The following is a 27,899-nucleotide window of genomic DNA, read 5'->3' as shown; positions in this document are numbered from 1 at the left end:
CGCCACACATAGTCTCGACCGTCAGTGCTTGATTTCGTGTCATTTGTCATATCTTCGTTCAACATTTAGTTGGACATCGTGAGCCCATTCCATGGATTGATATATATTTAGCGTATCCCGACGTAACGTGTCGTGAGGGGGATTAGCTCAAATGGTAGAGCGCTCGCTTAGCATGCGAGAGGTAGCGGGATCGATGCCCGCATCCTCCATATTTTTTTGGAGCATTTAATTGTGTGCCTTTTTCCGCACAGAGAAAGTCCATACGCCGAGAAGAACTCGTATTACATGAAGGTTCAGCATGGGGGATTAGCTCAAATGGTAGAGCGCTCGCTTAGCATGCGAGAGGTAGCGGGATCGATGCCCGCATCCTCCAATGTTTTTGGAGCACAGACACTATACATAAATTCTTTCAGATATTTTCACCAATAGAAACACTTGCACAATGTATTGGTGCAAGTATACAAACTGAAAACCAATGTTTACCAAGACTTATTGAGCCAGTGCCTATTTTAAACCAGAAACATCATTGCATAATTTTGGAGTATAATAATCACAAACAAAATTGTCAGAAAAAGATATGGACTCGAATAGTAGTGTAATTGCGATCTTCAGCCAGCAGGTGTGAGTAATGCGATTGAATGGATGCTTTTTCACCAACGAAGAAGAAAACCGGAAAACGGCCGCTACGGAAAAAAATGTCTCTAACGAGGTAAGCTTCCCGTCAAGCCTTTTTTTGTCATCTGAATTGAATAATCTTTGAAAAATACAATTTACGGCTACCCTACCGTGTCAACCGATATGTTTGATGTTTTAAATCGGTCTGATCCGTCAACGATTACCAAAATGAGCTGTTGGGCAGTGTTACGATCGCGAAGCTAACGATAGCATAGCAGGCCACACATAATCGCAACATGCCGACGTTTGCACATCATACATATCAGCCACCTTTTTAACAATCGATCCATTGAACTTGAATAAGATTCATTATTTTGTGTGTAGCTTTCTACCGGCGCCCACCCAGCTGTCACAAGATCAACTGGAAGCAGAGGATAGACTTCGTGCCCAGAAGCCGTTCTCAAATGCCTTGGTTGCTTCCCGAAGAGAACCACCACCTTATGGACATCGTACTGGATGGATACCTCGCACTGTCGAGGTAGGAATCGGCGTTCAGCTTCAGACATGCAGATATGTGGATTTTGCCAGTTAAGGACAAAGTCCTTGCCATGTATTTATGAATGCATGACACCACGTCAGTGGTTCTCATTATATTCTCCAAATGTTATTGTTTTGTAGGACTTTGGAGATGGGGGAGCTTTCCCAGAGATCCACGCGGCACAGTTTCCTCTGGAGATGGGTCGGCAAAAGAAAACCTCCAATGCATTGACCATGCAGGTGGATGCGGAGGGAAAAGTAAAATATGATGCCATTGCTAGACAAGGACAAAGCAAGGACAAGGTATGCAATCAAAACCATTTTATAGATAATACCTGACAAAATCTAACACGGTTATTTACTGCCTTTTCATTGTGGTAGGTGATCTTCAGTAAGTATACAGATCTGCTTCCCAAAGAAGTTATGAATCAAGACACCCCAGAACTACAGAAGCCTGATGAGGAATCCGTTCAAGAGGTAAAACGCGGTGCATTTTACTCAAGAAATATTGTTTCCTTGCTGTATTGTGGCATCTGAAGGGTTTCTATTCGCGATGTAAACAAAACGACGGCACATAAAAGTATCCGTGTTCTGTGAGATTGACTTTTTTTATGCTACGTGGCTCCTCTTTATAGCTGACGGAGAAAACCCGTGCTGCCCTCAGCAAGCAGGTATCGCAAAAGATTGCTGCCGCCATGCCTGTGCGAGCAGCAGACAAACAGGCCCCGGCACAGTACATCAGGTATGAAATTTCAATTTTCATACAGCCCCAAAATAAAATAAAAACGTTATCTTGTTGTAAATAAAACATTTTCACTCATCTGCTTCTGTCTGTCCGTCAGGTACACGCCATCCCAGCAGGGAGTGGCTTTCAATTCCGGAGCCAAACAAAGAGTCATCCGCATGGTGGAAATGCAGCGAGACCCCATGGAGCCGCCACGTTTTAAGTAATCCTCCCCCCCATCCCCTCCTTATATTCAACATACATTAGCTTACGAAGGCTTTAGCTCACAAACTTCTCACCTTTTGAACATTAAATTCGGGAGACTATAATATTGGCATACAAACTCGTTTTCAGCGAACGAACCAACCCACACGGTCAAATAGCACCACCGTGGCTGGCAGACTAGTTGTTTTTTTCTTTCTTTGAGTGCAGACGTGGTTTGTTATCAAGTGGCGTACTTTTGCTTTTTTTGGGACCGAAAATGACCCCCACCACAGGCTAGTGTTAAAACAAAGAGTAGGTTAAGACAAGGTTAAACTGTCCCATCAATCAGGCTCCACAAATAACCCGCAAAAGCCATCTGTACAATTTGAAGAGAAAATACAAGCAAGGGAACCAGCTATCAATGAAGTTTCTAGTGTGTCTGCCTGCATCTGTTGCTGTTGCAATGTCACAACTTCTAAGATGTACAACCCAGAGCTCCTTGAGACACTTTATGCAAAAAGCTATTCATTCCATCAAGCCATCAACGACCATTACAAAGGTAAATAAAACGACTTTATTCTACAGTACAGTTTATTTCTTTAATTACAATACCATAGCACATTTATTATACATAAAATAAAGGATATTTTGTGTCGTTTTAAGGCTTATTTGGTCGACAATTATATTTTATGGGGACCTGGGAACGGATTATTCTCATTTTTAATGGTTTCTTATGGGAGATAAATGTTTGGAAGACACACTTTTCGCTGTACACACACTTTCTGGGAACCAATTAAGTTCGTAAGCCGAGGTATCTCAATGTTATCCAGCAGCTGCTTTTGAGTAATCTGCCTCACCTTAAAGAACCTGATTTTGAGTGGATTTGTGACAGGATCAACAAGAAGATCCCTCGTGGACCTCCGTCACCGCCGGCACCTGTCATGCACTCTCCAAGCAGAAAAGTATGAATGGAATTGAACCTTTTATGATTGTGTACATTGGCTACTCTGTGACTTTACTTCTGTAACCAAATAATTGTCTTTTTTTTTAGATGACAGTGAAGGAACAGCAGGAGTGGAAGATTCCACCGTGCATCTCCAACTGGAAGAACGCCAAGGTAACGAACGCATCACCAAAATCACATTAGTGACTCTGCCGCTTTCTAACCGTTCATTGCTGTCTTGGTTTTAGGGTTACACCATTCCTCTCGACAAGCGCCTGGCGGCTGATGGCAGAGGGCTGCAAACGGTCCACATCAATGAAAACTTTGCCAAGCTGGCCGAGGCGCTCTACATCGCTGATAGAAAAGTAATCATACGCCTGGTTCTCAAAAGTCATCGGTTCACAAACATTATCTGGAATATTTCATTTCTTGCGTGATCAAAATGGGTGCTTTTGTTAAATACAGTGATACCTCGGCTAACGAACGGTTTAGCTAACGAACTTTTTGCCTTAGGAACGTTAAATTCGCGAGAATATAACCTTGACATAGGAACTATTTTTTGGGAAACGCGGAGCGCCACAATGAGTGATGTGTTGTTAGCGAACGAGCCGGTTCTTGGAGCTCCTGAAATGGCAGCCGGCTTTTTTTCCCCTCTATTACCTGCCCCCAATCTTCGGTTAAAGCCGCACGTGATTGGTCAAGATCCGTGGTAGAGGATGGAGGGGACACACGCAGCAGTGAGCGGGGGCGGGGTGTTTACAGAAACACACACACACGAAAGGGAGACGACAGAGCTTCAAACAAAAAAACAAAAGTGAACAAAAAACTAAAGTGAAATGGCGAGAAAATAGAAAGAAAACACAGTGAAATTTGGACTCGTTTCAACTTTCTTGATAGTTCAAAGGAAGAGTGTAGACTGCAAGGTTAAACTATCCCATCAATCAGGCTCCACAAATAACCCGCACAAGCCATCTGTACAATTTGAAGAGAACATACAAACAAGGGAACCAGCTATTAATGAAGTTTCTCGTGTGTCTGCCTGCATTTGTTGCTGTTACAATGTCACAACTTTTAAGCTAAGATGTAGGTGCTTGAGACACTATGCAAAAAGCTATCATTCCATCAAGCCCATCAGCAACCATCACAAAGGTAAATAAAACGACTTTATTATATGGTACACTTTATTTCTTTTATTACAATAGCCTATCATATTTATTATACATAAAATAATGTATATTTTGTGTAGTTTAAAGGCTTATTTTGCAGAAAATTATGTTTTATGGGTACCTGGGAACGGATTATTCTCATTTTAATGGTTTCCTATGGGAAGTTAATGTTTGGAAGACACACTTTTGGCCTTACACACTTTCTGGGAACCAATTAAGTTCGTAAGCCAATGTATCACTGTACAGCAACCCTTTTGATTCAGATTTTGATATTGGGCAGTGTTTTGAAATGAACGACACCCGTCTTTTGGGTGATGTCTACAGGCCAGAGAGGCGGTGGAAATGAGGGCCCAGGTGGAAAAGAAAATGGCACAGAAGGAGAAAGAAAAAAAAGAAGAGAAACTCAGGGAGTTAGCCCAAATGGCCCGAGATCGCAGAGCGGGAATTAAAAGTCACGGGGATAAAGGTGAGATGCGTGTGTCTAAAACAAGTTGGATGTCTAGATTTGGGGTTTGGCATATCCATTGAAACACATGTTTTCTCTTTGTTTTTTGGATCAAGGTGGCGACGATGGAGAGGCAAGGGAGCGTGACGAGATCCGCCATGACAGAAGGAAGGAGAGACAACACGACAGAAACATTTCCAGGGCAGCTCCTGACAAGAGGTGCTGGACTATATTGAAGTAGAAAGTCCCTTTTTTTTTTGAGTCTTAAAACGTTTTCTCTTTCTTTCAGATCCAAACTCCAGAGGGACCAGGACCGAGACATCAGTGAGCTCATCGCTCTGGGGGTGCCCAACCCTCGCACCACCAACGAGGCCCAGTATGACCAACGACTTTTCAACCAGAGTAAAGTGAGTTTCTTGTCTATGGCTTGACTCAAGATGAGCAAATAGTCATCTATTTTTTTATTTTTTATTTTAAGCCTGGAACGGTTTTTAACTCATTCACTGCCAGACAAGTTGCAAAAACGTGTCCATTCCAGTGCCAGGGTTTTTGTCATTGTCACTCAAATTGCAGGACCCACAGAATATTGAATTTTAGGACTACATAAACATTCAATGCAGCGGAACAAACCTTGCACTATCGTCTTTTATCAGAAAAAAAAGAGTTAATTCCTAAGTTTTATGACTCTGGAGTTATCTGTGCTTGAAATGGAGGCAGCTGTGCAAAATACAATGCACACATATTGATTTTTTATTATAATAATAATACATTTCATTTAGAAGCGCCTTTCAAAACTCTCAAGGACACTTTACAGTCGCTGGATATTTTTTCTGCGGGTCAGCAGCGGCAGCCACACGCACCAGCGTTCACTCAACCTGGAAGCAACAATGGTTTCTTATGGGAAATAAATGTTTGGAAGATGAACGTTTTGCCTAGCGCTTTAACAACAGCTTAAGATATAACAAAGCGCTAACATGGACAAAAGGAAAATGCTGCCCCCTCATGGAAGGTAAAAAACATTGCCAGAGGTCTGACCAGCGCTTCATCAACAAAAAACAAAACCTGAACAAATTGGGGAATGTCAGCGAATGAGTTAAAATGCTGTGCTTCAAACGGATCGGCCATTTTGATAGCCACCTCAAATGTCCGTTCCCTCCCCCGTCGTCGTCGTCTTCGCAGGGAATGGATAGCGGCTTTGCTGGCGGCGAGGACGAGACGTACAACGTGTACGACCAGCCATTCCGCGGCGGGCGTGACATGGCCTCCAACATCTACCGGCCCAGCAAAGCCATCGACAAGGACGCCTACGCCGATGACTTTGACACACTCATGCAAAACAACAGGTATTTGCAAATACGGTGATACCTCGGCTTACGAATGCCTTAGCTAATGAACTTTTCGGCGTACGAATGTTAAATTCGCGAGAATATAATCTTGGTATACAAACTATTTTTCGGGAAACACACGGAGCGCCACAATGAGTGATGTGTCGTTCGCGAACGAGCCGGTTCTTGGAGCTGGATATTCAAAGGCAGAGTGTAGACTGCAAGGTTAAAATATCCCATCAATCAGGCTCCACAAATAACCCGCACCAGCCATCTGTACCATTTGAAGAGAACATACAAGCAAGGGAACCAGCTATTAATGAAGTTTCTAGTGTGTCTGCCTGCATCTGTTGCAATATTACAACTTTCAAGATGTACACCCAGAGCTCCTTGAGACACTTTATGCAAAAAGCTATCCATTCCATCAAGCCATCAACAACCATCACAAATGTGAATAAAATGACTTTATTATAATGTACAGTTTATTTCTTTAATTATAATACCATAGCACATTTATTATACATAAAATAATGTATATTTTGTGAAGTTTTAAGGCTTATTTAGTAGAAAATTATGTTTTATTGGAATCTGGGAACGGATTATTGTCATTTTAATGGTTTCCTGTGGGAAATTAATGTTTGGAAGACACACTTTTCGCCTTACACGCACTTTCTGGGAACCAATTAAGTTCGTAAGCCAAGGTATCACTGTATGTCACTTGATTCCGTTCAAGGCAAGCTTTTATTTTGGTGACACACATGATAGCATACGCGCTAATTCCTACATTACAGAAACAAATGATGCTTTCTTCTTTCAGGTTTGTTCCCGACAAGGAGTTCTCGGGTGCCGATCACGGGCAGAGGCGCGAGGGGCCTGTCCAGTTTGAGGAGGACCCCTTCGGTCTGGATAAATTCTTGGAAGAAGCCAAGCAGCACGGCGGCTCCAAGAGAGCGTCCACCAGCAGCCGCTCCAAGGACGACTACCATGATAAAAAGCGGCGAAAGGATTGAGAGCCCTTCAATAGAGGTGTTTGTTTTCCACACACTCACATCTTTAAAGGGAGTTGTCTTTTTCTTTTTCTTTTTTTTTCCCCTGCAGCCTGCGTCAAAATCACACTTTTAATTCTCTTTTTTTATATACATATACAGTGCGACCTGTGCCGAAGATAAAATAGCAACTTCTGTCCTGCAAATGTGTAGATTTAGGTAAATTGTAATTTCACATACATCAAAACTATGTTTTCCCCTTAACACGCATTGTTTTTGTGTTAGTTGTGTAAAATTTAAGTTGCCCGCATCGGTGTTGTTAAACCTTTTCCAACATTTGACGCCATCGATGTAAACACGGCTTGAAAGTAAAAAGATCCTTGTCATCCTTGATAGAATAAATTTCCTTCAATCTGCAGTACATATGCACCTAAACGCTAGCAACCACTCATTTGACGACAATGAGGTTAAAATCTTCGCGAAAGAAAATGGATGGTTTGAAAGGGGAGTAAAAGAAGCTATTTTCATAAAACAGCAAAACCCTTCACTAAATCGCCATGGTGGGGTGAGGTTACATTTCGATCCTACAACCGACTTCTTAGGCAACATAGGCTTAGTTATGCTGATGAGGTGATACCACATCAAATGGGGCAATCAGGCCAGTCGTGGACCCCATACTCAGTCAGGACAATAGAAGTAATCAGTGTAGCCGCAGGGGGCTGTCCTCTGCTCCCCCCAACCTGAGAGCAGGGACCAATCATAGCAGAGTCCGGCACCGCCACGTCTGGACAGTAGGGATATATACCTTAACTTAACTACCAGCAAATTTTAGTTCGCTGACGAAGCCTCTTGGATAAGAAGCGAAACGTCCGACACCTTCGTAGAAGTACAGATGACGGCTGAAGAAACCTTCTCATCGATGGATTTCCTTCAATATTTACACATCTTTTTGCAGTTAGTGCTTGTCCAGCTCGATAATGTCTTTCCACGCGGCTCTTGTCTACCTTTATGATTTGACGAATAGGATTCTCATTCATGACACAAAGAGGAAATTGCTTCCCTGGCATTGTTTTTGTTCACTGGGGAGGGCCACAATGGAATTCTCAGGTTGCAGATAGAAAGCGTGATAGATTGTTGCTTAGCCCAGAAATAATAAACAATATGTCTCTTGAGATGTTCCATCTTTCCTTCTTCCTCGCAGTAAAAAAGAAATAACCTGGTTGATAAATGATCACCAAGTTAAAGGACAACCGACACCACTTTTTTATTTCCTAACTGACATCAGAAACACGTTTTATAGCATCTAACATACCCAAAACACGCAGGATGATGTTTTTAGTCAAATGCAAAACGCCTATAACAATGACTTAAAGTGTCTAAAAACTACTTCAATTTGAAACCGGAAGTGGCCAGTTTCAGAAGGTCCCGCCCCCTTGTTCGTGACGTCACGCCAGGACGTCTTGCCTTGCTGGAGAATCAAAACAATGGCTTCAGATTCGGAGAAGATGCTTTCTTGTTACTCATCCAGTTAGGAATATGATTCACATAGTTCTGAAGAGGAAAGCATACATGTTTGCAATCGATTAAAGGAGTCCTCTCATATTTTGAGGGGTCTGTTAGAGAGATAGTCATTAGACAAATAGTCGATAGATATCATCAGATTAAGCCATTCCTAAGTAAAAATTATTATTAAAACTTGCTGTTGATCAATCAATATAAGCAGAAATTGCTGGCCCCAAATTAATGGGTCCCAGAATTACATTGCTGCGTGATGTATTTATCTTTGCATTTTAGTTTTGTGACGGTGCGGGCACCGATAGCGATTGCCGTACCTTTCTTTACAGCATCATATACTGACATATAACATTCATAGCAACTTCCGATGACTCACTCTTGGGATACCCTTTGACCTTGTCCTGCTCAGGTGAATAATTGCGTCATCAACAGGTTTAATGTTGACATCTGACTCGGGGTTACTATAGGTTGTTTCCATCGGAAGAGCTTGACCGGGATGTTTAAAAAAACAAGGAAGATGGCTCACTCTGTCTTCCTACAAATGTTGCCGTTGAAAAATTCAAATGTTGAGTATGACTCATGATATTGTTTTGTTTGAAAGGCAAAAACAGCTAATTAGCAGAGCTTAATTTAATTTGTCTGACAGCCCACCAATAAAATCCCGCGTATTGTATTTGGTGGCCTTCAGTTTTTAATAAACGATCTTTGTCGGTGACTAAACGCATTGGCGAATGGGAGCGCACGGGGGCGTGTACTTCCGGTGTGCTAGTGCAGACGCATCGCGGTGGGCGTCGAAGCGAACCTTTCTCCGAGTTCATACATGACTTCCCGATTATCCGCACCCAAGTTGGGCTACTTCAATTTGTGAACCGATCCGCCGCGGTGATCCGACAGAAATGACGGAAAGCTCCGCCAACAAGCTACTCAACGGAGACGCCTGTCGTCGGACATCGAGTGGTCAAAAAGCGAGCAAAAATGGCTTCGTGAAGAACCACTGCCTGTTTCAACAGCCGCAGAAGTATCGACGCCCCGGGGAGAAGGTGAATACCCGCCCGCCCGGGCCCAATCGGCCGTCAACAGTTCCGTGGAGAACGGCCCCGAACTATTTCAAACAATCGCAAGATATATTTATATTTTTAAAAACACAACTATTATAAACAGCTGGATGTGTTGGATACTTTCTAATTCGAGCAAGCAATACGGCGTTGTGTTTATGAATCGATTACTTCATTTATGAATCAAACCCAAGATGGCCCGCGTTAGTAAGCAGACTGTGGAAAGTTCATATTTGCATTAATGACAACATCTCCAAAGAGAAGCAAGTTAAGATGCTTTGATGAATAAAAAAACAATCATCGATCGTAATGATAACGTATTTGGGGTTTGTCCATACGAAAAACACTGGCACGTGTTTTGTAGTGTAACCGATGCAGGATTTCTGCAGACTTGGCTTGGTCGTATTCGTTATGTAAGTAATGTTTAAATCATTTCCGGTACTCCGTCGTCCACATTTGAGTTCATTTGTAACAATGTGACTTGATGCCTTGAAATTATTTGAATGCCGTTTATAATGTTTGTTTGGGTGTTGTGACGTGTTCTATGCATGTAAAACGATTACTAAAAAGCTGTAGTTATTATTTTCACTTTTGAGAAGATACACTCACTCATCTCAGTAGGGAAATGAAAGTTGTTGTTCTAGTTAATCATTTTGTAACAGTGGCCTACATCACCCGAAGGTCCAACGTTGTGTAGTTCTTTGTAACCTTACACTCAATTGTTTTGTTGTGGTTTTTTTTTCCTGTCCAGTAAATGTCATTGTGAAGTCTGACAGGTCTATGTTTACCTTTGCTAATGAGAAGATGAAGACCAAGGCCTGTTGTGTTAGGATTTGGTGTCTCCCGGGAGAGAAGAGCCAGCCCTTCGTCCACATGACACTTAAACGAGGAGGAATGTCTCTTCGTTGTCAAGGGTGCGGCCGCTTCTACCGCTGCAATCGAAAACATAGTTTTGTAACCGAGGTTCCGCATCCACGTGTGTTTTTTTGTATTTCCAAGTTATAAATATCCACTAGAAGAATTTACACATGCATGCCAATGAAAAAAAAAGCGAGACTCTTGATTTTGTATATCAAAATAGCAATGTGGCTCGGATCTGTTGACTTCAGTGTACTGTATGACATCAGATGCCAAGTGAATGCGGATGTTTGGATTCTGATGGGCGTCCGTACGCCCGCTACAACCTCTTTCGGGCCAATTTCCTGCATCCTCCATAAGGGGAAGGTCACGTCTAAACTGGTTTGAAATGCTCACGCAAGGAGAACGGCATGACTGATCACATGAGCTGCTGCCAAGCTGCTACACTCCACTTCCCAAGTGATGTTGAGCGCTGTAATTTGCTTGCTTGTTGGTCTGTTTCAAGACAATTGTTTTATCGCTCTTCCTGTCTTGTTTTCCGTGCAGGTATTGACGGTTCGCTTATCTGTCAACGGTTATAAATAGTATTTATTTATTTATTTATTCATTTGGTTGGTAATTATAATTTATATTTATTTGTTTATTTTTTTTGTATTTATTTATTCTGTTTATTCATTTATTTATTCATTTATTTTTATTTATTTGATTTATATTCATGTATTTATTTGTGTATTTATGTATGCATGTTTATTTTTCTGCTCATTTATTTATTTATTTGTTTATCCATTTATTTATTTATATATGGTATATTTATGTATTTGTGTCTTTATGCATGGATGTTTTTTTTTTATTTATATGTATGTATTTATTTGTCTATCTATGCATGTGTTTATGTATTTATTTATGTATGTTCTTATTTATTTATTTTATATTTATTTATTTATCTATTTGTGTGTGTTTATATGTGTGTTATATGTATTTATTTCTTTGTGTATTTGTGTATGTATGTGTTTATGTATTTATTTATGTGGTTGTTTGTTTATGTATTTAAGATTTATTTATCAATTTCTGTATTGAAGTATGTTTATTTATTTATACGTGTTATATTTGTGTATTTAGTTATATATGAATGTGTTTATTTATTTTATTTATATTTATGTATTTATTTGTGTATTTATGCATGTGTTTATGTATTTATTAATATATGTTCTTGTTTATTTTTTATTTATTTCAGTTTTATTTATGTATATTTATTTATGTTATATTTATGTATTGATTGTATTTATTTGTGTATTTATGTATGTCTGTTTATGTATTTATTTGTTTATTTTTGTTTATTTATATTCATTTATTTATGTATGTTTATTCATACGTGTTATATGTATTTATTTCTTTGTGTATTTATGTATGTATGTGTGTATGTATTTATTTATGTGGTTGTTTGTTTATTTATGTATTTAATATTTATTTATCCATTTATGCATTTGTGTATTTATTTATGTATGAATGTGTTTATTTATTTTATTTATATTTATGACTTTTTATTTGTGTATTTATGCATGTGCATATGGATTAATGTATGATCTTGTTTACTTCTTTATTTTATATTTATTTATTTGTTTTATTTGTGTATGTTTATTTATTTATGTTATATTTATGTATTAATTGTATTTATTTGTGTATTTATATATGTACTTATTTATTTATTCATTTGTGGATTTATTTACGTCTGTTTATTTATTTATATATGTTATATTTATTTATTTGTGTATTGATGTATCCATGTGTTTATTTATATTTATGTATTTATTTATTTGTGTATTTATTTATGTATGTTCTATTTATGTATTTATTTGTGTATTTATATATGTATTTATTTATTATATTTATGTATTCATTTGTGTATTTATTTATGCTTCTGTTTATTTATTTACGTTTTTGTTTGTTTGTTTGTTTTTTTTTAATTCTCCCCGAGGAGTACAAGGTGTCGGGGTAACCGCAAGTCGGCATGAGCATTGACAAATGTCAACTGTTACCCCCAATTGCGTGACAACCACTCTACCCCGCCGCATTTCAAAATTGCGCCGGAGGAAACGGAGAATTGTCGGATTGATAATGCTTGTTTTGTCCCCCCTCCCCCTCTCTCCCAGAACCAACATGGCGCACACAACTCCAGCCTGTACAAGAGACCCTTTGTGGAGTCATTTGAGCAGACTCCTCTACTGGTGGCCGTGCTTACTTACGTGGGCTACGGTATCCTCACCATTTTTGGCTACCTCCGGGACTTTCTCCGACACTGGAATATCGGAAAATGCACCATGGCCCGAGAACGGGAAGAGCAAAAGGTCAGTGGAAAAGTCATCCGAATGCAAATCAGTGGATTGGCTGTCATCTAGTGTGTTTCCTTTTGTATCACGATGGCTGCTTTCACCCCCCCTTTTACTAGGACTTTGTCCCGCTCTATCAAGACTTTGAGAACTTCTACACCAGGAACTTGTACATGAGGATCCGAGACAACTGGAACCGACCCATCTGTAGCGTTCCCGGGGCAAAAATGGACCTCGTGGAGCGGGTTTCCCCAGATTACAACTGGACCTTCCAGTAAGTTGATTTTGAATGGTGACGTACGCAAGAGGCTTAGTTTACCGTGGAATGAAAAAAAAGGCCTATTGATATGCCAAGTCACATGACATAGTAATTTAGCCTGTTGTGTATATTGGATGAAGAACGTTAACTAATACCCAACCCCCACTCCCAGGTTGGATTACTTCATTTGTTGACTTTGTTTAACTCAACGGTTACATGATGTGAACCGGGAATAACTCAAATAGATCAAGTTAGCTAGCTAGCTAATAGATAACTAAGAGATAGCAAGCTAGCTAGTTAAACAGCTAATACATAGCTACCTAGGTAGCCAGCAACGGTGACCACGTTCAACCGGGAATAACTCAAATAGATCAAGTTATCTAGCTAGCTAATAGATAACTAAGAGATAGCAAGCTAGCTAGTTAGACAGCTAATAGATAGGAAATAGATAGCTAGCTAGGTAGACAACAACGGTGACCCCACCCCGTTCAACCGGGTATAACTCAAATCGATCAAGTTAGCTAGCTAATAGATAACTAAGAGATAGCACGCTAACTAGTTAGACAGCTAATAGACTGCTAGCTAGGTAGCCAGCAACAGTGACCCCGTTCAACTGGGAATAACTCAAATAGATCACGTTAGCTAGCTAATATACGACTAATAGATCGCTAGTTAGACAGCTAATGGATAGCAAATAGTTAGCTAGCTAGGTAGCCAGCAACGGCGACCCGTTTCACCCGGGAATAACTCAAATAGATCAAGTTAGCTGGCTAGCTAATAGATAACTAAGAGATAGCAAGCTAGCTAGTTAGACAGCTAATAGATAGCAAATCGATAGCTAGCTAGGTAGCCAGCAACGGTAACCCCGTTCAATCGGGAATAACTCAAATAGATCAAGTTAGCTGGCTAGCTAATAAATAAATAACAGATGACTAATAGATAGCTAGTGAGCTAGTTAGACAGCTAATAGATAGCTAGCTAGATAGCCAGCTAGGTGTTTCAAAAGGGGGTGCTGGCTTTCCCCCCACACCCCCCTCCCGCGCCACATTTTTTAATCACGACCGGAATGTGTCAAATACGCCTTGTTGCGCTGAAGCTAAATTGCCCCTGATATAAAATGTTGCGCAATCTCCCGCCGCTGCTTGACCGGGGCATTTAAACAACAACGCCGAACAGGAAATATTTGCGCAGCTACCGCTGACCTTGGGTTGTTGTGCCCCCCGAGTTTCATTGTCTCGCTCTCCTCCAGGCACACGGGCAGCGTGGTGAAGGACGTTATCAACATGGGCTCGTACAATTACCTGGGCTTTGCCGAGAACACCGGCGCTTGTGCTGACGCCGCCGTTGAGGTCACGCAAAAGTACGGAGTCGGCGTGGGCAGCACTCGTTGCGAATTAGGTGGGAGAAGGAACCGTGTCTGTGATCACTGAATTAGTTGTATTTTTATTTTCGTTGACAAATGAGCGATGAAAAAAAAATGGTTTCAATCGCAGGTGTCCAAGTCAAGACCCGCGGGCCAAAATGACTTTGACACCCCTGCGTTATAGGGAACCTCGACATCCATGAGGAGCTAGAACAATTGGTCGCCAGGTTCCTCGGGGTCGAGTCAGCCATGGCCTTCGGAATGGGCTTCGCCACAAATTCCATGAACATTCCTGCGCTTACCGGAAAGGTACGGAATTTTTTTCTTTCTTCCTTTTTTTTTTTCCGCATTGTCCACCTTGGCCTGTAATCTCAGAAGGACAAATGTACTCGTTTGAACTGCAAATAAAACGAACGCGGAACAAGCCAAGACAGTTCCGATCATTCAAAAACGGTTTGAGATGAGCTGCAAATCGGCGCTACCGTTGGACCGAAAACACAATCCGATCACTTTCGACTGAGTTTGTGAACAGGAAATAGTAAAAAGCGGCACGCAGAGGTGCAAACGGTACGTGCTGAAAGAACCACCGCCTTTGGCAAGAAGCCACCTACATTCTTTACTCTAATCCTGTTGCGGCATATTTTTATTACCCCCCCACCCCCACCCCCCGTTTTTGTTTCTTCCCATGTCTCTGCTTTCACATATTTCACGAGGCTTATTTATTCCATTGGCCGATGTGACCCGCTGGCATGCTCATGTGCAAAATGAGAATCTCTTCGCTATCGGGCTCTCTAGCTGTCTGGCTGGCTATCTATTAGCGATATGGGTATCTTGCTGGCTGGCTTTTTAGCTAGCTATCTGTTAACTATCTGGCTAGCTGTCTAGCTGCCTATCAATTGGCTATCTAGCCGCCTGGTTATCTAGCTAGCTAGCTATTAGCTAGCCAGCTCGCTTTCTATCTATCTCGCTGGCTATCTGTTAGCTATATGGCTATCTAGCTGGATGGCTTTCTAGCTACCTATCTGTTAGCTATCTGGCTAGCTATCTATTGGCTATCTAGCTGGCTTGTTATCTAGCTAGCTATCTATTAGCTATCTATTACAGTGCCAGCTCAGTTTCTATCTATTTGGGTTACTGGCATGTGTGGCTGCCGCTACTCACCCACAGAAAAACCCATCCTGTGACTGTAAAGTGATCTTGAGAGTTTTGAAAGGCGTTTATAAATGAAATGTATTATTATTAGTAGTAGTAGTATTATTATTATTGTGAAATGTGCCTTAGATTGTGTTAATTTCAGGGAAGCGGTTTCAGTTCATGTGTCCCTTTGCAAATTATTGCTCCCAAAATCAACATGTATTGTATTGTATTGTAATGTGCCTGATTAAACTTGATTGACCCCCCACCCCCCTCCTTGTTCCAGGGGTGTCTCATCCTAAGCGACGAGTTGAATCACGCATCACTCGTACTGGGCGCCCGTCTCTCCGGCTCAATGATTCGGGTCTTCAAACACAACAGTAGGCGACCCATCCGTAAAACCGTTGACGACGACCCCTGCTCCGACGTTCTGCGTTTTTAACAGCCCGCGATTTCCGTCGCTCGCAGACATGCAAAGCCTTGAGAAGCTCCTGCGAGACGCCATCGTACACGGACAGCCGAGAACCCATCGTCCATGGAGAAAAATTCTCATTTTGGTGGAGGGCATTTATAGGTAAGGATCATCATATATGGCATTGGTGTCAAAGTCAAGGCCCGGGGGCCAAATCTGGCCCGCCGTCACATTGTATTCGGCCCGCGAAAGCAAATCAAACTTGTAAAATGACAGATGAGATCAAAGTCGGCTTTATTGTCAAATATGCTAATATGCTAATATGCATGACAGACAGCACAGATGAAATGACAGTCCTCTCGGACCCAGTGTGCAAGGCACTTATAATGACTTTATAACAAACATAATAAACACGAAAATGCCAATTTGCAGGGAGAGAGAGGGGAGCCGCTGCGTGTTCATGCGCCGCCATCTTGGAAAAAAAAAACAAAATCACAAATATGACATCACAAAGACTCAGAGAGTCATTCATTCTTTTCCACGACCCACAGAATGTTGAGTTTTAGGACTACATAAACATTCAATTTCGCGTAAGAAATATGAGACGCTCTTTTTTTCATTAGAAAGAGTTAATTCTTAAGTTATATGGATCTGGAGTTGTATGAGCTTGAAATGGGGGCAGATGTACAAAATACAATACAGTACATACATAATGGTTTATATCGCGCTTTAACAGCAGCCGACGCTGGAACAAAGCGCTAACATGGGAAAAAAAGGGAAATGCTGCCCCCTCGTGGGAGGGAAAAAAAATGCCGGAGGTCTGACCAGCGCTTTATCGGCATCCCCGCAAGAAAAACCAAAACCCGGACATATTCGGAAATGGCGCTCTACGTCACATTTTCAATTTGTGAATACATTCGTGAATGGCAGTGAATTAGTTACTATCAACAAGTCTTTGTAAAATAAAAGTCCTTTTTGTCAAAATATAAAACCTCCAACAGTCTGGAACCATTCCCGCTCTCCTCGAAATGCATTTCTTGTCGAAATAAGTCACGGGGGATCAATAACCTTTCCAAACAGCCGCTACAACTTAATCAATGTTCTTTTACTAATGCAACGTTAATGGAGTCTGATTTGCGCCGGGCTTCCCGAGCCAAACAGTCGGGTCGTTAAAATGGATCGATGATGGCGCTTACGCGCAGCCAAAGAAAAGATCTTCCCGAGCCAAATCGGCACTCTTCACCTTCATCCAACCTCCATCCAAGTGAAAAATGTCTTTCATTCAAATACAGTGATAACCTCGGCTTACGAAAGCTCTAGCTCACGAACGTTTCGCCTTAAAACGTTACATTTGCGAGAATATGTAGTGAAATTTGGACTCCTTTCAACTTTATTGATAAGTTTGAAGGCAGAGTGTAGACTGCAAGGTTAAAATATCCCATCAATCAGGCTCCACCAATAACCCGCACGAGCCATCTGTACAATTTGAAGAGAACATACAAGCAAGGGAACCAGCTATTAATGAAGTTTCGAGTGTGTCTGCCTGCATCTGTTGCTGTTGCATCCTCACAACTTCTAAGATGTACAACCCAGAGCTTCTTGAGACACTTGATGCAAAAAGCAATCAACCCAGCTAAAGACAATACAACTGATGAGGAACTGGGTAAAATGATCGCAGAGAAAGCACGGCAACTTCACTTGGATATCGTCAAGAGGCAACCTGGAAGTTCGTCATTCTTTGATGATATCAAGGCTAGCCACGGATACTTTGAGAACTTTAAGTGTCGTACAGGGATTCATAGTGTCATTCGTCATGGTGTAATAATCACAACTTCTAAGATGTACAACCCAGAGCTCCTTGAGACACTTGATGCAAAAAGCTATCCATTCCATCAAGCCATCAACGACCATCACAAAGGTCAATAAAACAACTTTATTATACAGTACAGTTTATTTCTTTAATTACAATACCATAGCGCATTTATTATACATAAAATAAGGTATGTTGTGTGTAGTTTCAAGGCTTATTTAGTTGAAAAATATTTTTTATGGGGACCTGGGAACGGATTATTCTCATTTTAATAGTTTCCTATGGGGAATTAATGTTTGGAATACACAGTTTTCGCCTTACACACACTTTCTGGGAACCAATTAAGTTCGTAAGCTAAAGTATCACTGTATGTCCTTGACTTCCTTCCCGCAAAGCATGGAGGGTTCCATCGTGCGCCTGCCGGAAGTCATCGCCTTGAAGAAACGTTACAAGGCTTACGTCTACCTGGACGAGGCCCACAGCATCGGCGCCCTTGGCCCCAACGGCAAAGGCGTGGTGGACTACTTTGGCCTGGATCCCACAGACGTGGACGTGATGATGGGGACGTTCACCAAAAGCTTCGGTGGCGCCGGGGGTTACATCGGAGGCAGAAAGGTGAGCGGAAAAACCGATTCCACGCAATTGGTCCATGTTCTTAATATGTTCTTGCGCTGGTGTAGGAGCTGATCCATTACCTGCGGCAAAACTCCCACAGCGCCATGTACGCCACCTCCATGCCCCCACCCGTGGCCCAGCAAATCATCACCTCCATGAAAATCATCATGGGAGAAGATGGCAGCACGCTGGGTAGGTTCTAAAAAAAAGCCGAACGCTAAGATGGCTAGCTATCTAGCTGGCTAGCTATTAGCTATCTATTTTCTTGCTAGCTAGCTTTCTATCTATTTGTCTTACTATTCTATTTGAGTTGTTATCATCTAACAAGGCGCTCGATTGGAGCGTCAAAGGAAGTTCTGGACTCTGAACACAAGATGTCAGTAGAATCCAGAGTTGGCTTTGCTTTTTTTCACCGTCATCACTCTGGTGGCTGAGAAATGTCAGAATGATTGGCATTCATCTTTACTCGTGTGTTTACAAGTTGGTTGCAAAATAATAATAATAATAATAATAATAATAATAATAATAATAATAATAATAGTAATAGTAATACATTTCATTTCTAAGCGCCTTTCAAAACTGTCATGGTCACTTTAAAGTCACAGGATCAGTTTGTCAGTGGGTGAGCGTTCACTCAACCCGGAATAACTCAAAAAGATAGAAAGCTAGCTAATAGAATGCTAGATAGCTAATAGATAGATAGCTAATATGTTTCCTGACTCAAATAGCTAACTAGGTAGCTATATTGCTAATATAGGTCACTATTGCAAACAGGTTCATTACTAAACATTTTTTTTTAGATTTAAAATGTAATCACCTGGTTTTATTGGATTAGTAATATCTTTAACTATAGCTAGCTAGCTATCTAGCTAGCTATCTAGCCAGATAGTTGGAGGCATCTCCGTTCATAAATAAAGCACAAAATTGTATTTTGGGCGAAAAGCCAAAAATCGGATTACGTATTGGTTTTATTTGTACCGACGCCGAATATCATATAGGACAGCGGTTACCAAACTGTGGACTGTGGACCGGCAGTGGTCCGTGGGTCATTTGATATCGGGCCACACAGAAAAATAAATGACTTACAAGACCTGTGTTTTTTTTTTTTGTATTTTCGATGTTTTATTTTGAAAAATGACCAGATCCACTGTTACATCTATGCATAGCACAGTTGTCAAAGTTAAGGACCAGGGGCCAAATCTGGCCCGCTTCATAATTTTATTCGGCCCGCAAAAGCAAAATCAAGCATTGTCAAGTTCCATGATGCTTGCTAAAGGAAGGTCCCTGCAAACATTGTCTAACATTAAACCGGTCCATGGGGCAAAAGATTTGTTACAAAATCTAAAATAGAGCGTGTTACAAGACTCTTGTAATAATCCACCTGAGAGCTTTTTTTTTACTGGCAGACGGTCGACGTCGTCTGCCGTGAAGATAACCAGAACGGGCGAGCCGGCTGGAGTTTTCCTTGTAGAAGAATTACAATGACGGCGTGATATGTTGCAGCCCCCCCGTCCCCTCCGCCCCCCCCTGTCCGTCACCTGCTTGGAGTCTTTGAAGATCCAGACACATTGCACCATTCGGGCGAATCTGCGCTGCGTGTGGATGCCTGTTTAACTTCACCTCCCCCGCTCATTCCCTCCTTAATGAATTCTGGCTGTCTTCAAAGCCAAACGCCGCGGACAAACTCCATTTTTTTGTTTTTCCCCAGATAGCCACATTGTTCCACCATTTTAAGGCATCCTGTGATGACTTGAGGAGTCATCAAAGTAGTGATGTGTCGTTCGCGAACGAACCGGCTCTTAAAACCAGCTCTTGGAAGTGAACAACTGGAGCCGACTCCTAATAGGGAGCCATATCAATTAAAAATGATATCATGATAATAATAATAATACATTTCATTGATAAGCGCCTTTCAAAACTCTCAAGGTCACTTTACAGTCACAGTATAAGTTTTTCCGTGGGTGAGCAGCGGCGGCCACACGCGCCAGCGTTCACTCAACCCATAACTCAAATTGAAAGAAAGCTAGCTAGCGCGCTAATAGATAGCTAATAGCTAGCTCGCTAGATAGCTATATAGCTTATTGTACATTCTTTACATTAGAAATTCGTTTTCCATATAATTTACATTATTTTTGGTCGTAAATTAATTTATTTAATAAAAACTGAGGAGCCATTTTGGAGCCGAAAAAGCGGGAATTCCCATCACTACATTAAAGTGGCTAACGTTGATATCTGTCCATCGTCTCCAGGTGGCGACCGCCTGCGCCAGCTGTCGGAGAACACCGCCTACTTCCGCAGGAAACTTTGCGAGATGGGCGTCATCATCTACGGCAACAGCGACTCACCCGTCGTGCCCGTCATGCTCTACATGCCGGCCAAAATCGGGTACGTCGTCACGTCCATTTTGAGAAACATGACCGCGTAGAGTCAACTGCCCCTCCCCCCCATTGTATTTATTTTTTCCTCGTTTCAGGGCCTTTGGCCGAGAGATGCTGAAGCGGAACATCGGCACGGTGGTCGTCGGCTTTCCGGCGACGCCCATCATCGAATCCCGAGCGCGCTTTTGCATTTCGGCAGCGCACACCAGGGAAATGCTCGACACAGTAAGTCATCACGTTGTGAAAAATAGTCATTTTCATTTTAGCGACGCTTTGACACGTTGAAGTTTTTGGATTGGATTGGATGTACCTTTATTCGTCTCGTAGTGGAGACATTCACATTTCACAGCAGCAAAGTTATGAAAGGAAGAGGAAAGGAAAGTAAGAAATAGAGGTCATAGGTGACGATGACATTTATGCCCCCCAAAAATAAAACCAAATAAATCGATTAAGTCTACTATAAATAAATAAATAAATAAATAAATAAATAAATAAATACATTGATAAATAATAAATAAAATAATAAATACAAAATTAAAAAATAAATAAAATTCCATGCTGTGATATGGTCCGGGTGCCCCCACTAGCTTAACTCATTCGCTGCCAGACCATGTGCAAAAATGTGTCCACTCCAGTGCCAGGGTTTTTGTCATTTTCACTCAAATTGCAGGACCCACAGAACACGGAGTTTTAGAACTACATAAACACCCGATGCAGCGTAATAAACCTTAAAATCACTTCTTTCATCAGAAAAAAAGAAGTTAATTCCTAACTTATATCGGTCTGAAGTTACCTGAGCTTGAAATGAGGGTCGGTGTCCAAAATACATTGCAATACATACATTGGATTGGATTGGATGTACCTTTATTAGTCTTGCAGTGGAGAAATTTACATTTCACAGCAGCAAAGTTATCAATTGAAGATGAAAGGAATGAAAGAAGTAGAAAAACAAAATACACGAGCTGCTGGAAAGGCAGCCACTCTCGCAGCGCCATCTTGAAGTCAAAACAATAACAACAAAAACTTAAAGGACAACCGACACCTCGGACAAGTTGCGTCCATAATTTGTAAAATCACTTTAAATGACTTCTACTGAGCACATTTTACAAAGATTCCACCGCATATATAGCTATATTTTAGCTTTTAAGACTCGCGCTGAATATTCAGGATGTCTTGTTTTCGAGTTTATGACGATGCCTGACATGACGTCACGCACCTGACCGAGAAAGCGACCCACAATGCATTTTGGGTACTTCATTTGGTCTGAAAACATCGTGTTGATCGCGAAATTAGAAGGAAAACTACATAAATAACGTGACGGTGAATCGTTGTGTGTCGCAGCTAATTGCGGTAACACGCATAAAAAAGATGAAAGTTGACACAAATTCCCAGCAGACAAATCAGCCCGTTTCCAACGGAGCTTGGGCGCCATCTTGTGCATTTTCGGGGACGCTACATTGGAGTCCAGATGCCTCAAAATGACACGAAAGGACTTCTTTAATCGATTGCAAACATTTATGCTTTCCTCTTCAGAACTATTTGAATCATATTCATAACTGGATGAGTACAAGAAAGCATATTTTCCGAATCTGAAGCCATTGTTTTGATTCTAGAGCAAGGCAAAAGACGTCCTGGCGTGACATCACGAACAAGGGGGCGGGACTTTCTGAAACTCGCCATTTCAGGGGTTATTTTGAAGTAGTTTTAAGTCATTTTTATTGGTGTTTATCATTTGACTAAAGATATCAGCCTGCGATTTTTGGGTATTTTAGATGCTATAAAACGTTTTTCTGATGTCAGTTAGGAAACAAAAAAATGGTGTCGGTTGTCCTTTAAGTGTTGTTGTTTGTTATCGTCTAAATGCGCTCGGATCACAGCGGATGTCAATCGGCTATGCGCGCGTCGGAGTGAGCGGCGTCGGATAATAAGAGCTCCCAGTTTGCCCTTTTATTTTTAATAGCACTTGGAAGCTGTCGGCGGGTATTACGCTGAAGCTTTTATTACGAGCTGCCGTGACTCTCCAAAGGCACTTCATTCATCTTACCGTCGCGCATGTCAACGCTAACGTCGGGGCGGGCGAAAGCCTTTGTAGATGCAGTCGGAGGAGCCGCTTTTTCCGTCTTTGGAAAAGCGGCCTTACTGTTGCGAGTCGGGATGAGAGGGGGGGGAGAAAAAAAAAAGAAAAGGTCACGGGTGGGGGTGGGGGTGGGGGGGAGGTAAATTGTTTCCAGGTGCTTTGGAGTACAGTGATACCTCGGTTTACGAACGCCAGCTAGATAGCCAGTGAGCTAGCAAGCTAATAGAGAGCTAGCCAGATAGCCGGACAGCCAATGGATAGCCAGGCTCCACAAACAACCCGCACAAACCATCTGTACACTTGATGCAAAAAGCTATCAACCCAGCTAAACAGAACACAATTGATGAGGAACTAGATAAGATTATCGCAGCGATAGCACCTACAAGGGATCATTCCTCAAGATGGTGAAAGAAGAAGGCTACGTTCCTCATCAAGTGTTTAATGCTAAGGAAACCGGCCACTCCATTCCATCAAGCCATCAACGACCACAGAGGTAAATAAAACGACTTTATTATCCAGTACAGTTTATTTCTTTAATTTTAATGCCATATCACATTTATTCGTATTATTAAAAATTCGTATCAATTCCGTAGGCGTCGTTTCCCCCGCGTCTGTTCAATCCCGATGATGACATGACTTGTGATGCCGTGCCAGGTATTGGGGGCCATGAATGAAGTGGGCGACCTGCTCCAGCTCAAGTACTCCAGACGTCAACAGGCTCCTCCTCCTCCTCCTCCCATCAGGTGGACTTCGGAGGAAAGTCATTTTCGGGACTGAGCCGCACAAAAAAAAAAATGTTCCCGCGCCGCCGTCGTCGTCCATGTATACGCGTGCTTTCACGCACGTACTGTACGTACACGCGTCATGCTCTGATGAAGCTTCCTTTCCGGCTTTTTGCTTATGCACCCACTTCTTCTCGACCTCTTTTCAGCATTCTCTAAACCTCAACGGACTTCATCAGAGCTTAAATGGTGGATATCAAAATATCAAATGACATATTTTCGTGAAAATTCGAAACGAGCACATTTAATGTGTTTGGTGATTACGCAATAGTTAGCCCCCGACGCCTCCAGACATTATTTGTGCAATTCAAACAAAAATGTTGGTAGCAAAGATGCGGTGTATGTAAATAACTCTTTACAAAGTCGGGTAGCATTCCTACGCAAGAGGATTAGGGCCTCCGAAGGAAAATGAAAAAGGTTGGTAAGATTCTCACTTTATTCTCAGAATTCTGACTTTAAAGTGAGAAATCTGACTTTATGAGAATAAAGTGAGAATTCCGTCTTTATTCTCATAAAGTCAGAATTCTCACTTTACAGTCAGAATTCTGAGAATAAAGTCAGAATTCTCACTTTATTCTCAAAATTCTGACTGTAAAGTGAGAATTCTGACGTTATTCTCAGAATTCTGACCTTATTCTCAAAATTCTGGCTTGAAAGTAAATGAGAATTCTGACTTTATTTTCAGAATTCTGAGAATAAAGTGAGAATTCTCATGATATTCTAAGAATTCTGACTTTAAAGTGAGAATTCTGACTTTATTCTTAGAATTCTGACTTTAAAGTGAGATTTTTGACTTTAATCCTCGAAATCTGAGAATAAAGTCAGAATACTGACTTAGAATTCTGAATGTAAAGTGAGAATTCTGACTTTATTCTCAGAATTCTCACTTTAAAATGAGAATTCACTTTAAAGTGAGAATTCTGACTTTATTCTCTGAATTCGGTGTTTAGAGTCAGAATTCTGATTTTATTCGCTGAATTCTGACTTTATTGACAGAATTCTGACTTTATTCCCAGAATTGTGACTTTAAACTGAGAATTCTGAGAATAAAGTCAGAATTCTGAGAATAAAGTCAGAATTCTGAGAATAAAATCAGAATTCTGACTTCAATCTCGGAATTCTAACTGTAATGTGAGAATTCTGAAATTATTCTCAGAATTCTGACTTTGAAGTTAGAATTCTGACTTCATTGCGAGAATTCGGACTTAAAATCAGAATTCTGAGAATCAAGTCAAAATTCTGACTGTGACGTTCGTGGCGCTATAGTTATAACTCTACAAAGTCAGAATTCTGACTTTAATCTGAAAATTCTGACTTGAAAATGAGAATTCTGAGAAAAAAGTCCGAATCTTACCAACCTTATTTTTTTTCTTCAATGTCCCTCATCCTCTTCCGTCCCATTCCAAACATCTCACAAAAGTATAACAGCATATATGCTCGACATATTATCACACGCAAACACCCGCATAGAAAAAGCTCAACAAAGTGCAGAATATTCGCTTCTTTCACTGACAAAGCAACCACACACACACATATATAAAATAAATAGATATATTTTATACCGTTCTCTTCAAATGTAAATGAAATAAGGAGGAAAAAAAGATCCCAGGAATTAAAAAAAAAATGACAGAATATTTTTTACTGCTTCTTTTCTAAAGCTATTTTGCAACTTTATTGACCTGCTCTCAAAAACGTCACAGTCTGGTTATTTTCTTACCCCTCCTTCCTCATTACCCTCTTTGCCGTGCGTTCAATTTTTATAACGTCCTTTTATACGTTTCAAACTGTATGTATGACGATATTGCCCTCACACATATCTGATATACAGATTTTATTTATTGAAAATTTTTATCTTATCATTCAGCTGTCCCATTTTTTTTTTTACGCCAGAAAATTGTCACGGTTATCCAATAGGCAGCTTCACGTAGTGTCACTCCCCCCCCTCCCCCTATGGGTGTGCAGATTTTAAAGGACAACCGACAAGTTGTGTCCATAATTTGTAAAATGGCTTCAAATGACTTCTACTGAGCGTATTTTACAAAGATTCCACCGCATATAGCTATATTTTGCCTTTTAAGAATATTCCGGAAGTCTTGTTTTTGAGTTGGTGACGAGTCCTCACGTGACGTCACTGAAGGAACGCCCCTGACCGAAAAAAGGACACAGTGTAGCAGTCCTTCAATGCATTTTGCTGTACGTTGTTTGATCTGAAAACTTCGTTTAGCACCAAAAAGAGGCAGAAGAGGGCGACAAAGCTCCATGTAAGGAATTAATAAAATTATATTGGTCTGGAGTTATATGAACCTGAAATTAGGGCAGCTGTCCAATATACAATACCTATTGGTTTATATAGCACTTTAATAACACACAAAAGGCAAACACTGCCCCCTCGTGGAAGGGGAAAAAAACATTGCCAAAGGTCTGACCAGCGCTTTATCAGCACCCAAACCCGAAAAAAAAGGGAATGGCGCTCAAGGTCGTATTTTCGATTCCCGAATAAATTAGTGAACGGCGGTGAATGAGTTATATCAACATTTCTTCTTAGGTGCTCGCACTACTGACAGGCATTGTGAATGCGCAGGTGATGACATCATCATGATGTCATCACTGAAATATGCACGAGTTGTTCTTCGTGTGCTCAATGTGTCCCATTTTTTTTTCTTTTCACCTTTCACAGTGATTGTTGTTCTAAAAAAACTGCATTCCAATTCTGCTTCGGGTATTTTATACGGGCCATTTTATTGATTTATCGATGGGTTTTCGAGTCGAGCCAACGTACTGAATCTACAAACTGTTTTTGTATCCTTTTATTATTATTTTTTGGGTGACTTTTGTTAACCGCATCTGGAGAATATTTGTCTTGTATATCAAATCATCATCATCTCGTCAATCTGGTGCGTTTTCATCCATTGATACGTGACGTCGTCGTGGCTCCGAATTCGTCGGCGCCGTCCGTGTGTTAGCGGTAAAAAAAAAATGTCCCGAGCGGCGCAGAATGTTCAATGTTTATGGAGGAAAAGACTTTTTTTTTTTTTTTTTTGCAAACAGCAACGTTTCTGTTCCTTGTAGCCCCTCCACCACCATCCAGTCGAACTGCTTCCACCTTTTTAATAGATTTTTTTTTTTTTTTAGGTCAGCAACCACTTTAACGAACTGAAACCCCTTCGAGATGAATGAGACGTTGCCTATCTGTTACACGATCCCTTGCAATTTTGCGTGATTTGAATTTTAAGTGTGAAGGAAGCCATGATGTTTGTCCATCATGCTGTTCTAAACAGATTAAATCACTAAGTTGTCAGTATATCAAGTTGGCCGTTTGTGCATATTTGAGCTCCAATTGTTATGGCAATGAACTGAAGTACAGTCAAATCTCGGTTTTCGGGCGTCTTGGTTCTCAACCGATTTGCTTTTCGACCAAAAATGTCCGTTTTTTGGGGGGTTCTCGACCAAACTAAGCGCACCTAAATGCACCACTGGACTCCCATCCGCTTCCTTATACGTCACTTCCTTGTGTCGCGTCTCATTGTCGCCGATGCGTTATCCTCGTGGAGCGTTCCATTGTGAGCAGGCGTGTTTGTATTGTTCAATCACGATAAAAAAATCAAATAAAAAGCAGATATTGATTATAATACAAAATGTTTTGGTTTTCGAACAGGTTTCTGAACATGAAAATAGAAGGTATCCTACGAAGGAAACAAAGAAAACTAGTTCCTTAGCTATCTGGCTATCTATTAGCTAGCTAGCTGGCTATCTATTAGCTATCTATCCAGCTGGCTGGCTATCTATTGGCTGGCTAGTTAGCTGGCTATCTATTCACTATCTATCTAGCTAGCTGGCTACCTATTTGCTATCAACTAGCTATCTGTCTAGCTAGCTGCCTATTAGCTATCTACACAGCTGGCTAGTTGGCTGGCTATCTATTTGCTATCTATTGGCTAGCTTGCTAGCTATCTGGCTATCTATTAGCTATCTATACAGCTACCAGCTATCTATTAGCTAGCTCTCTGGTTAGCTGACTATCTATTAGCTATCTGTTAGCTAGATAGCTAGCTGGCTGGCTAGCTACAAGCTATCTAATGGCTAGCTAGCTAGCTTTTTATTTATTTGAGTTATTCTGGGTTGAGTGAACGCTGGCGCGTGTGGCTGCCGCTGCTCACCCACAGAAAAACTCATCCAGTGACTGTAAAGTGACCTGAGAGTTTTGAAAGGCACTTAGAAATTAAATGTTTTATTATTATGCAATGGATTATGGTCGAAAACCTAGATTTGACTGTCTACGCAAAGCGTGTTAAAACACAACCGCAGCACTCGAACAAACAAACTTCACTTGATTTTTTTTTTTAATACGGTGCGCTTGTGTGACCGGATT

The 27,899-nt window shown here is 41.0% G+C and overlaps 2 protein-coding genes and 2 non-coding genes across 5 annotated transcripts; all 4 read left to right on the top strand.

The window, feature by feature from the left end:
• Nucleotides 1-136: 136 nt before the first annotated feature.
• Nucleotides 137-209, top strand: trnaa-agc (transfer RNA alanine (anticodon AGC)). Its single transcript has one exon. It is a non-coding gene; the product is annotated as a tRNA-Ala (tRNA).
• Nucleotides 210-300: 91 nt separating this feature from the next.
• On the top strand, nucleotides 301-373 carry trnaa-agc (transfer RNA alanine (anticodon AGC)). Its single transcript has one exon. It is a non-coding gene; the product is annotated as a tRNA-Ala (tRNA).
• Nucleotides 374-669: 296 nt separating this feature from the next.
• On the top strand, nucleotides 670-8,117 carry snw1 (SNW domain containing 1). Its single transcript, XM_089021534.1, has 14 exons — nucleotides 670-709; nucleotides 1,000-1,153; nucleotides 1,294-1,455; nucleotides 1,534-1,629; nucleotides 1,788-1,894; nucleotides 1,995-2,099; nucleotides 2,973-3,042; nucleotides 3,132-3,197; nucleotides 3,272-3,388; nucleotides 4,514-4,655; nucleotides 4,751-4,853; nucleotides 4,924-5,041; nucleotides 5,814-5,977; nucleotides 6,777-8,117. The coding sequence occupies exons 1-14, from the start codon at nucleotides 696-698 to the stop codon at nucleotides 6,967-6,969; spliced, it is 1,611 nt and encodes a 536-aa protein (XP_088877660.1). The 5' UTR covers nucleotides 670-695; the 3' UTR covers nucleotides 6,970-8,117.
• Nucleotides 8,118-9,224: 1,107 nt separating this feature from the next.
• sptlc2b (serine palmitoyltransferase, long chain base subunit 2b) lies at nucleotides 9,225-27,166 on the top strand. 2 transcript variants are annotated; one of them, XM_089021532.1, is made up of 12 exons: nucleotides 9,225-9,500; nucleotides 12,524-12,718; nucleotides 12,820-12,974; nucleotides 14,209-14,357; nucleotides 14,507-14,631; nucleotides 15,743-15,836; nucleotides 15,925-16,030; nucleotides 18,074-18,293; nucleotides 18,359-18,485; nucleotides 20,543-20,678; nucleotides 20,767-20,896; nucleotides 26,663-27,166. In XM_089021532.1, the coding sequence occupies exons 1-12, from the start codon at nucleotides 9,357-9,359 to the stop codon at nucleotides 26,705-26,707; spliced, it is 1,626 nt and encodes a 541-aa protein (XP_088877658.1). In that variant the 5' UTR covers nucleotides 9,225-9,356; the 3' UTR covers nucleotides 26,708-27,166. The 2 variants fall into 2 exon arrangements, with proteins under 2 accessions (XP_088877658.1, XP_088877657.1); XM_089021531.1 differs by lacking the exon at nucleotides 26,663-27,166 and adding an exon at nucleotides 23,403-23,941.
• The last annotated feature ends 733 nt before the right edge of the window (nucleotides 27,167-27,899 follow it).

The sequence above is a fragment of the Hippocampus bargibanti genome, linkage group LG19 (assembly GCF_051943395.1).
Source record: "Hippocampus bargibanti isolate YZ-2025 linkage group LG19, ASM5194339v1, whole genome shotgun sequence".
NCBI lineage: Eukaryota > Metazoa > Chordata > Actinopteri > Syngnathiformes > Syngnathidae > Hippocampus > Hippocampus bargibanti.
Note: the sequence above shows the minus strand (reverse complement) of the source record. Positions and strands in the feature narration are given on the sequence as shown.